This window comes from Carcharhinus amblyrhynchos, chromosome 9 (genome assembly GCF_965287045.1).
Source record: "Carcharhinus amblyrhynchos chromosome 9, sCarAmb.v2.hapA, whole genome shotgun sequence".
NCBI classification, from domain to species: domain Eukaryota; kingdom Metazoa; phylum Chordata; class Chondrichthyes; order Carcharhiniformes; family Carcharhinidae; genus Carcharhinus; species Carcharhinus amblyrhynchos.
The window spans coordinates 43,585,376-43,597,519 of NC_137332.1; the positions used below are offsets into that span (position 1 = coordinate 43,585,376).

A 12,144-nucleotide genomic window follows, 5' to 3' on the forward strand; every position below is an offset into this window, starting at 1 on the left:
AGAATCAATCCATCCAAATAGGAGATCCACAAACACACTTGCAAATTGAACTGAACTTCAACATGACTTTATACCAACGAGCTTGGAACTTTTGTTCTTTTATCCTCACACCAATGTAATAATTCCATTTCACCAATTAGGTAAATAACAACTGCAATGTCGATTTTCATATAACTATAATACAAAGGCCTCATGGCTGCCAGTCAGCTTCCGAGAAAGTTCTGGAACAGAAACCTGAACTCACCAAGGTGATCCACCACCCTTCTCCCTGATTTGTTCTCTGGGTCATGTGACCCTTATTCCACAGATGGATCCTTAAAGGGACAATCACCACAGTGATGAAGCATGTCTGGATAGTTACACAGATCATTTCCTCAAGGTTCTTCTTCACAACACAGTGCTCTGTATATGTGAACTCTTAAAGCGAGAGGAGGGTCTTTTCACCTGAACCTTTGGATTATCTGGGGGCTGGCTCTCTACCACAATGTGTAACATTACCACAATGCCACTGTCTTCTGATCCCAGGTAGATGGTCATGGCAATCAACTCAGGAATAGCTTCTTCCTATCAACTTTTGAATAGATCTTCCTCAACACCCTAGCTATGATTGCAACACTACATTCTGCACCCATGCAGCATCAAGGACCTGGGTTCGATTCCAGGCTTGGGTCACTGGCTGTGTGGAGTCTGCATGCTCCCCTCCCGCTGTCTGAGTGGCTTTCCTCCGGGTGCTCCGGTTTCCTCCCACAGTCCGAAAGAGGTGCTGTTAGGTGCATTGGCCATGCTAAATTCTCCATCGGTGTACCTGAACAGGCACTGGAATGTGGCGACTAGGGGATTTTTCACAGTGACTTCATTGCTCTGTTAATGTAGGCCTACTTGTTACACTAATAAGTAAACTTTAAACTTTCTCCCCTATGTACTCAATGAACAGTATACTTTGTCTGTATGATGCACAAGAAGCAATACTTTCCACTGTATACCAATTCATGTGACAATATTAAATCAAATCAAAGATAACAGGGAGGGTGGTACATCTATCAATGTGCGTCAAGGATGTTGGAGGAAAGCGCAGCGGTGTTTGGGAGAGGGTATGTGGACATGGCTTTTATTACCCCAGTTAATGTTGCAGTCTTCATGCACATGGATGCATGAATGAGAAGAGAACTCATCTCCAGAATGGGCTTCATCATGGTGGGGTGGGGGAAGTCAATGGACAGGTCAATGCTCACTACAGGGCTTCACATTGGCTGAAATGCTTAAGGCTGGAGAAACAACTAAAAGGAAATGCTGACAATTTAGCCACAGATCACCTCTGGCATACATGGTGCTGGCTCCAAGCAACCCTGTACTGTAGTCCAGCTTTGGAGAAAGTAGCAACGGCATCAACTTCCTGTCTGCCTACTATGACATTCGTTATATCTAATGAGTTGACAAGATCGAGATTGCACGTGGCTCACTGTCACACCCCCATGCAGAAATCACTCTCGTGCTGCCCCACTTTCCAAACTATACTCCAGACTGGAAGCTCCAGCCTAATCTCAAGTTGCATCAAACCAGTTCACTGTAACATAAAGTGAAAAAAATGAATGCCATGCCAATTCTCCACGGTTGGTTTCTGACCTTGGCCTGGGACACACCAGAAAAAATGTCGAGCATTTAGGAAATTGGAGGATATTTCTCTCATTGAAGTATTAGTGCCTAGCTATACAATAATTTGGAAAAGTTTTCACATGTACCTATTACACTGGTGAGAAAATGAAAGTAAAAGATCTGGAAAAACAAAATGTTAGTCTGCACATCACATCATTTTCAGTATTATATGTGAAGTCATGACAGTAATTGAGAATAGAGCAACTAAACATTATCCACTTACCAACCGGTCAACTGGTTTAAATGGACAATAAGGAATAACTTTGTCTTCTCCTCTGCCAGATGGATTACTGGGAATTGGAGAGATGAAACTATTAAAGAATATAAACATCCATTTTTGCACTACGCGCCATAAAAAGATTCATGGCTATTCCTTAGAATCGGGCCATTTCCATTTGCTGATAGTTACTAATTCCTTCAGTTGAGCTGCAATTAGAATCCAGTCTGCTTTGCAATTCCACAATGTTGTGCTACATTAAATAGGCCCCAGAAGAATATTTTGGTCCTTCAAAATACTTTGAGGCATTTTTAGCTTCATTCCCATGAAGGGAGCATGTAATATATTTTTTTCCCAGGAATGTGAGGGATTGTAGTTCTCAGAACTCTCTGGAGCATGGTGGGAGTGTTTGTCAATGATTTCTTTGGCATTTCTTGGCAACTTAAAACAAAATTAACGCACAAGATAAACTTTTTTTTCTCCGTCACTTCTACTTTTGTATTGGATTCCATATTATTTTGATCTTAATTTCTAATAGTAAACTTGTCCAGTCCAAAAGCAAAATACTGGGGATGCTGGAAATCTGAAATAAAAACTGAAAATGCTAAACAACTTGAAGTGAAGAGGGGAGGTTGAGCGGGGGTGAAGGGAAGATGTGTTATCTCATGCTAGAGTTGGCAGAACTGGTGAAGGATGAGGTTACTTAAAACTTACCTTTTTAGGCTTCCTTCTTGCTCCAGGCCATTTCCTTGCAAGCCACAAAACATAGAGACTCATAACCCAGCACAGTTCTCTGCATGCGGTGTCAGCCACATGTGTCATTAGTTGAAGGTAAGCCGCAGGAAACCATTACCCATGTAATAGTTAACCCACTTAATCTTTAGCCTAAAAAATGGACTCCAAAATTGAACACTTACACAAGTATATATGGTACTAATTCATTGACACAATGAAAAATAATACATTGTCCCGTTGCCCCTCTGCACCCCCACAACCCTCGCCAGCCACTGGTCATAAGAAGGTCTTGGAATCAGGGAATTGATGGGCCAAATGGCTTCCTCTTGTGTCATAAATGTTCCAAAATTAATTAAATTGCATTGGATTGTAACCGTTCAGCAGATTCCTTGTTTCCTATGATACTTTTTTCTTATTTTTAAAGCAAACAAAATATTGGCAAAAAATGTGTAATGCAAGGTCATTTGAGAATGAAATTATATCAATCTGATTAACAATTTCTGAAAGTGTAGATCATTGACGAAGACTCTCACACAAAAATAATATGCATTTCTAATTACACACAGTACATTAATTGCAGGTGGAGCATTTAGACAAGGCTTCTCCCTATATCCTCATCAATCAAAGCCCAACTATAATTGACAATCTGAGAGATGGACGTTTTGGCATCTACATCACTGCCCGGAACTTAAAAGCCTCAGATGTGGACAGCAAAGATGAGGAGCTGATTTACACAATTCTCCGTCCACCTTACTATGGATATTTGGAAAGTACAACCACAGGTACTCACTTAATTGGTACAAACATGAAAATCAAAGTAGTGACTTTCTAAAGAATTATAAAATTATTGTACAGTATTGTTTACAAGTAGCAATGCAGTCAGGTGCTTTGTTATAATGTGATATCTATCGTACATTCAATTGTCTATTTGATAATTATCTTCTTTACAAACACATTATTTCTTAATATGTTAGAGATGGAAAACATTAGTGTGACTAGATTAGACTTAAGGAATCATGCGTACAAATCAGGTAGACCCCATCAGTAAAGCTAGGTGCAGTGCCATGATGTAGATCTTTTCCCACTTGTTCTCCTGTCATTTCAGGAAGCCTGCACCTATCATCCCAACTCCCATGTTTGAGTGGTTCCATAGAAAAATGATGAAAATTAAGTTTCTATTAGTTTCAATACATTTACTTAGATTAATTTCCTCTCCTCTATAAAGGAACTCACGTGTTTTATGAGGATGCACTAAGAACTTTACAACATTCTCTGCAAAATCACTGCGGAATTGGTCCTATACTCATTCCAATATGATTTGCATTGTTCTTCGTATTGAAATGTGAATTTCACCTAGTTTAGGTAGATTGCTATAGGCCACTGTACTAAAATGTTGGTTACAGATCACTTACAGCTCACAATGAGTTGGAAGAAATCAAGCAAAAGTTTCTGCGTGGCACTGAATAGGCAGCCTTTTGGCTCAGATCAAACATTAGATCAAATCCAAGATGGGGTTCAAGGCCTTATCTTGTCAGCTTGGATCATGTTTGTCTTCCTCCTGGGAACCAATTTTGGATTCAGTTGGATTTACAAATAATATGTTAATAAATGTTACTAATATCCCTTGCTTCAGTAATGATGAAGATGAATTATTTTGATGCCAAAGGGTTTATTTTATTGCAGGTGGATACATTCAAGGCACATTTACCCAGATAGAGGTGGACAGACGTACAATTCGCTATATCATCAATCCCTCTATAGAAGTGACATCTGACAGTTTTGAGTTCAAAGTATCTGACACTGCAGGAAACTCGAATGCACCAAAAATGTACGTTTGTAGAATGTCCAGTCTTCCAAACATTCTTCAGGGCAATCCCAGGCTTTTGATGTTTCAGGCAAATGAAACGCAAAAAAAGTTGCATAGTGGAATTTGTTTTTTTCCCAGATGTGCTGCCTTGAAGTGATTCTGTTCTGTTTCTGTTTCCTCAAGGGGCAGTATTTTATATTAGGTGTGCAGTGATGGTACATCTGGAAGCATGCATTTCATTTCCGGAGTGTGTAGGGCAGTGAGGTCTTCACACCTCTGTGATTAGTTACATGCTGAGAGTGTGCAGTCATGAGAATGGGAGATCTGATGCAGCAGTAGACATAAAAGGTGTCATTACGTCTAAAGGGACACGTATGATTTCAGCGGTGGAGGTTTGCAGCAGGAAACATTAAATGAAACAGTTAGAATTTGAAGGCCCTGAGAGTAATGCTGAGCTGGGTGCAGCAAAGGGAATTGGTCATGTTGAGGTCAGGGGGTTCTCTCTTCAGCCACTGTTGCTTGGAAAGTGGTATCATGAACAAAAAAGCCATAAATGCAGATGAAGCAAAACTTATTAGTCACCATAGTCAATGCATCCTTTGTGCAATTGCTTCAAACGTAATGAATGGCATGGCTGCAAAAGACACTTTAACCTCAAAGAACCACATCTTGACTTTGGGTGCATGTTGAACGTTTGGTAATGCCTTTCTCACATAATAGAAACACAGCCACTACTCATGCTTGACACACCTAACGTCCAAGGAAACTGGATCTTCTGGTTCCCAAGTGTTTGAAATAATGACATTTTTGGGCTGGAAATGCTGGAACTTCATTGAGTGTGTTTCTTACAGCTGGTGAACTGCATGGTACTGTTGCGTGGCATATTGTCAGCAGGCGACGGTGCAGAGGGACCTGGGGGCCCTTGTGCATGAGTCGCAAAAACCCAGCCTACAGGTGCAGCAGGTGGTCAGGAAGGCAAATGGGATGCTGGCCTTCATAGCGAGGGGGATTGAATATAAAAGTAGGGAGGTCTTGCTGCAACTGTACAGGGCACTGGTGAGGCCGCAGCTGGAGTACTGTGTGCAGTTTTGGTCACCGCACCTGTGCAAGGATATTTTGGCCTTGGAGGGAGTGCAGAGGAGGTTCACTAGGCTGATACCGGAGTTGAGGGGGTTGAGCTATGAGGAGAGGCTGAATAGACTGGGTTTGTACTCGTTAGAGTTTAGAAGGATGAGGGGAGATCTCATTGAGACGTATAAGATGATGAATGGGATGGAGAGGGCAGAGGTGGAGAGGTTCTTCCCGCTCAGAAAGGACAGCAGGACTGGAGGGCACAGCCTCAAGATAAGGGGAGGGACAGTTTAGAACGGAGTTGAGGAGGAACTTCTTCACTCAAAGGGTGGTGAATCTCTGGAATTCTCTGCCCGTTGAAGTGGTTGAGGCTACCTCGCTAAATATATTTAAGACGCGGGTAGATATGTTTTTGGTAGGCAAGGGGATTAAGGGTTATGGGGAGAAAGCGGGAAAGTGGAACTGAGCCACAACAGATCAGCCATGATCTTATTGAATGGCGGGGCAGGCTCAAAGGGCTAGATGGCCTACTCCTGCTCCTATTTCTTATGTTCTTATGTACTTGACTGCAGTGTAGCAGTAAATATGGCACCCCAGATGTTCCTTCAGATCACAATTAGTTCCAAGCTCTCAAGAATAATATATATATTGGAAGAGCATAATATATCCCTTTCTTTCAAAAAATATTGGGGGCGATTCTTCCAAAAGTGCTGAATTGGTGGAAAAACTTGTAGATCGCGACTGTTTATTCAGCGTAACTTTAGACCTGAATCGGTGCAATGCAGAGGTCACAATCTTGAATCTCATTAAAAATCTGGGGGGGGGGTGGTGGGGTGGTGGTGGGGGCCTATTCACACTGGAATCTGACAGTTCCGGAACTCTGCGCATGCACAGTGGCCCCGGTCTGTCAGCCTCCCCATTTGCTGGCCAGCTCAATCGCTGGCCAGCCTGGGACCCCCGCAATGCTGCCCCTCCAGCACCCCCCATGATTCAATTGCAGCCCCCACAACAATTTCCAGGCCAACCCTGACCCTCCCCCCCCGCCCCCACCCCCCATCAAGCACTCTGATGTCCAGTCCACCCCAGCAGTGGTGATCCCCCCCCGCCCAGGGTCAGAGCCCCTCTGTTCACCACCCCCCCATCCCCGGGAGGCAGGCCGCACCAATCACTGTCTTCCTTCCATGCCAGACAGATCCCAATGCAGAGAAGCAGCAGGACCCCACAACCCCACCAATCTCCCCTAGGCTCCGCCCAGAATAGACCATGCCCCTGACATCCAATGGGCAGTGCCAAGATACCCCCTGGGCATGGGCACTTTGCCCCTTGGGTAGCACCAGGGCCACAGGCTGGCACTGCCAGAATGCGCACGCCCAGGGGTACCACCCCCCTGCACCCGACCCCCTGGGGGGGCGCCGACTGCCTCCCCTTCATTCAGGCAGGGTCTCCTGCTAGTTCCTGAATGTGGGAAGCTACTCTAAAACCCAGCTGGAATGAAGTATTCCTGGCCGGATGGGAGATTCTATCGGGCTCGGCAAGTTCTGTGCCGGGCCTGATAATCAAATGTAAAATTTATTTAAAATACTTCAAAAAAAGATTAAAATCACTTATCTCTCTTTCCGTCGGTTTCCAGCACGGTCTCGACTTCGACTGTTCGATGGCTCTGGGAGATATGCATTCATCATGAAGGCATGTGCAAATCCTGCGAAATGGCTGACACACAATTTTCTATACCGAACCCACCAGAAAAGTTATGGGTCACAATGGGAGAATCGAGCCCATTGTTTCAGTATCTGATCCAATCATTACCTTTTTTATGCTGTGCCTTGCCTAAAGAAGATTAATAATTGATGTTTATAATTAAACTGAACACTTTTAGAGCCTTTGCCATGTTTCCCTTTCTCAAAAACATCAGCCACTGTATTGCTAAAATGTTGTGCTGCTGCTTCTGAGTTAAAGCTGCACACACTGTAGTTGGTCTTTGGCTTCTTGTCAAGCGCTTCTTCATGAATCTGCAGCTTATGTTTCTATTCCAATGCGTGCATCTTCCTTCCACTAGTTTTTCAGCTTCCTGCTGTGCCCACTCTGCTTGGCTTCTTACATTTTCGTGTTTCCTCTTTCAAACTCTCCAGCATTTCTTGCAGTTCGTTATTGGCCTCCAGTAATCATCCTCCCACTGGGATATAGTGTTAAACTGATCTTCACTTCACCAAGTTGCTGTCTGAAGTCAGCACTATTATTCTTTTCTTCTTAAGTCTCTTCTATTTGAAACACGTGCCGCTGAAGTTTTGAGCTGAGGTCCAGGAGCTCCCTCTTGGATGCCTCCTGTGCTCACAGTGCAGCCAGCAGTTTCTCTTCAGCATGCTTCCCTGCAGCTTGCCATGTTGGCCAGAATTCTCTGGCCGCTCGTGCCCACCACTGCTGCAAGAGAGGTTGGAGAATTTGGCGCTGAGCCAAATCCCCATTCACTGCAGCGGAACCAGAGAATTCCGCTGGTATGAATGGTCAGGGAATCACAGCCCTGATGTCTTCCTCAGCCTTCAACCTTTCCAGATCAATAATTTTATTCTTTAGTTCTAACTCTTGGAGTGTTGTAACTTTTTGGAAATCTATTTCCTCAGCTCCCTGAACTTTCTGAATTAGCTTTCTTTCCTTTTCAGTCAAGAGATTTTTGTGTTTTTCAAAATTAGCCCTGAGAGTTTAGCTATCTGGCCTCAACCCATCTATTTAGCTTTGTGTGTTATCTATCGAAACAATGGAATTTTCTTCTTCTTAGGCAGTCCATCAAGGTGGAGGATGATTTGCTTCCATGTTAGAAATGAGTTCTCAGGTCCGATACATGACCTACAGTCTCTGTCATAGGTTGGGCAGATAGAGATTGGAGAAGAGGGTGGATAGGGTGCCATGTCTTCCTTTTGCATCAACGCTTGGCTTCAGCTTGCTCTCGGTGATCAAACTCAAGGTGTTCAGCTTCTTCTCAGATGCTTTTCTTCCACTTCACATGGTCTTGGGCCAGGGATTCCCAGGTGCCTGTGGGGATTTTGCACTTTTTCAAGGAGGCTTTGAGAGTATCCGTTTCCACTGGCCTCCTGAGACTGGCTGACCGTGTCAAAGCTCTGAGAAGCTTGTTTCGAGAGCCTCCTGTCAGGCATGTAGAGAATGTGGCCAGCCCAGCAGACCTTGAACGAAGGTGATCAATACTCCAATGCTGGGGATGTTAGCCTGAGCAAGAACACTGACGCTCGTGTCTGTCCTGCCAGTGGATTTACAGGATCTTGTGGTGGTATCCTCCAAGGTTTTGAGGTACTAGCTTTTGAGCCGTATAGGAGGGCAGACATCACATGCCATGAATTTATCCAACATGTAGGTCTGTGACTCTGGCAATCACTTTCTTGCTTCTGATTGGAAGATGCTTTTCAATGTGTGTACTGTCTTTGGTCTTAATTGCTGCCTCCTTCCTCTGTTAATATAAGCTGCCGCTCTTCACAACTGCTCAGTCTCAGGATGACAGGAGCATCTACCTCATTGATGTGGAACATACCGTTAATGGCTTTTCCTGTGATTTGACTTGTTCCTAGCTGTTGTATTTCAGTTCACTCGTCTGTTGTCAGTACGACATTGCTCGGTTTCAGAGCATCTTTTCTTGGATAACCATTTTCTTTCAATTTTCAGACAAAATTTTCTGGCATAGATCGAACGGGATGATGTTACTCTATTGTCTGGTATTGATCTTCAGATTGGCGCTTGTCGACTTGTTTTTCATCTGTCCCCTGATCAGAATGGTTGTGTGAATCGCTTTCCTGTGGGAAGTGTCATATCCAGACAATTTATACAATTCGCTCTCTGCTCTCTTCACAGATGCTGCCACGCCTGCTGAGATTTTCCAGCATTTTCTGTTCTTATTTCATGAAATTATACCATTCCTATGTCTACTGTTTTCTCAAATTGTCATCATCTTCCAGAGTATGGATGTTTTGCTTTCTTTTCCTTCCCGTTCTACCTGTAGCTCTGACTCTGATGACTCATTTCTCATCTTCGTTCCTTGTTCTGCACACCTCTAACCAGCATTCAGCCTTGGCACAATCTCTAAAATTTGATCTGTAAGCGTGACATTTTTTTCTGTCTGTGAAAACATGTAGTCACTCACGACTCCTGTACATCTTTCTCCCTATTAGGTGTATGTTCCTTTGTGGCTTTTTCATTGCCCCAACCCAGCTGCCTTTCTTTGGCTTAACTGTAGACTAACCATTTACATAGTCAGCATTTATGTCTTGACTACTCCTGGTAGTGTGTATATCCTGCAAAATTGTGAGCTTGTGCTTTTTAATCAAATTTTGTTTGTACTTCAGGATATGCAGAGCCCCACATGAGCTGATCTCTCAGCCTTTCACCTATTCTGTGAAATGTGCATTTCCTGACTGTACTCTTCAATCACTTGAGGGGATTCATTTCTTCAGTTCACTCTAGGGGATTTTCACAGTAATTTCATTGAATGTTAATGTAAGCCTATTTGTGATGCTAATAAATAAACGTTAAAACTTTAACCTCAATCTTGTTAAATTAAACAAGTTTCTCCTGCCCACAGAAGGATGTAACTGACCCTTTCCTTTCCACTATTGCCTTTTAGAAAGCTGTTAGATGTCAGTTTGCACTTTTGTTTAAACTTCTCAAATGCCTCCACAACCTCACCAGCTTCCCAAATTCATTTTGGGCTGCAGCTGAACTTTCATTACTGCAACAGTAGCTATTTTCTTTTCACACTATTCACTCCGTTTTATTTTCACAATCTCTCTTTGGGCGCTAATTCAGATTGATTTTTCTCAATCTAATTTAACATTTGGAATGTTTGAGTTCTGGCCGTCCACTGTTGCCATGTTCTGTCGGGGGTTCCCAAGAGTTTGAAACAATCACACTTTCAGATTCAAAATGCTGGAACTTTGTTCCGTGCGCTCCATACAACACCCTGACCGGAATTCTCTGGCCATTCAGTCCCCACCGCCACTGCCAGACAGGACAGAGAATTTGACGCTCAGCCAAATCTCCCTTCACTGCGGCGGGATGGGAGAATCCCGCTGACATGAACAGCCAGAGAGTTCCACTCCTCCCTGTGTTACTGTTGTTCTGATACGTTGTTGCTCAGCCTGTTTGCAGTGCAGCAGTAAATGTGGCACCCTGGATGTACATTTACATAATAATTCGTTCCCACACTCTGAGAAATAATGTCATAATATAACAGAAACTTTAAATGCAGAGTTGAATGGTCCTACCTTCAATCTCATAGGTACAGTGCAGAGAGTAGTTAGAAAGCCAATCCAAATCTTGTGCACACTAGCTGTAAAGCCTCTTCTCAAGGTTTTCTCTCCAGATAAAATCTCTTTGGCTTAGACAGATCAGGATTCAATGTATGCATTCTTGGTTTGAATGGTTCTGCTCTGCGTGGGCACTGCATTTGCTCATCGTGCTGTTGAAGAACAATGAAATTGCTTTCTTTGATTGCTGTATTAGAAAGGGAACTATAATCTGAACATTACTGTCTGTGCTAAGCTCACAGCAGCAGTCTAGTTGGAATGTTATGAAACAACAATTTACTGAGTCTTGATTAGCCCTCATGTCCCATCTGTCCATTTGGTGAACAGTTCAGAATTACTGTACGGTGAGTTTTATAGCTTGAGTGCTGTGGTGCTCCAGATGTGTATCACACTGATTAAACTTGTTATTGTTGGCAGATATCCTCAGTAGCCAGTGAATGCCCCATATTCCAAAGTTAATGCATTACATGTACATTATTATTCCGAGCTTCCACTACTATACTGCTTTGGCTTTGTGCATGAACCTTGCCTAATTGGTGGAGGGTAAGGGCTAGAAAATCACTGTGTAGGTGAAAATTAATGGGATGTGGCAAATATCGCTTCAAGCTCTGAAAGGCATTTAACCCATTGACAGCCAGCGATGAGAAAGGAGCGCCAAACAAAAATGAATTGAAAGACAACCCGATATGCAGACATGGAACAAACCCTTGCAAGTAAATGAGAGAGACGAGAATCTCACCCATGTTTCATGGGCAGCAACGTGGCTTTGTGTGCTGCTTGTTAAGGATGTGTATGTATACGTGCTTAGTGGTATTCACTCCACAAGAAAGCACAGCAGGAAGGAATTTGGGTGAATAGGGGTGAGAGACAGTGGTAGCGTTGAAGCAATGAGAAATTAGCAATGCTGCTTCCAGATGTCCCAGATGTCAATGTGTGAGCAGCAAAGGTTCTGCGTTTCCTAAATCTGCAATTTAATGGCCATAGTGGTGGCCCTTTCCATTGACTGAAAAGTCAGTAGAAACACCGCCAGGGCCATTTCCATCAACCTGACAGGATTAAATGTCTATCAAGCAGTCAGCCACCTGTCATCAGCTTTCCCAGGCATTTGATGGTTGGCAACTCGTCAAAGCCAGCTTTATCACCAGCAGCAATGGCCCCATTAGGATTGCTAGAGGCTGCAACCAGCGATGGAAGCCCGTGGAGAGAGAGTGGGGTGGGATCGCCGGGGCCAGTCAGGGGGCTGCGTGTGGGGGCTTTGCCAAAGGATGCCTGATTTGGAAGCTTCCGCCCACCCCCCGACCAACTCCTCAGCCCACAGGGAGGCCGTCAGGGTGGACTGGCTACCATTCCACGTA

At 43.7% G+C, this 12,144-nt stretch overlaps 1 protein-coding gene across 1 annotated transcript in view; it reads left to right on the plus strand.

Annotated features, from left to right (window-relative positions):
• The window catches only part of frem1b (Fras1 related extracellular matrix 1b), a 209,819-nt gene that overhangs the window by 170,025 nt on the left and 27,650 nt on the right, over positions 1–12,144 (plus strand). The window contains exons 26-27 of the mRNA XM_080195534.1: positions 3,186–3,387; positions 4,289–4,433. Of these exons, the coding sequence (XP_080051660.1) occupies positions 3,186–3,387; positions 4,289–4,433 (347 nt within the window). The remainder of the gene's footprint in view (positions 1–3,185; positions 3,388–4,288; positions 4,434–12,144) is intronic.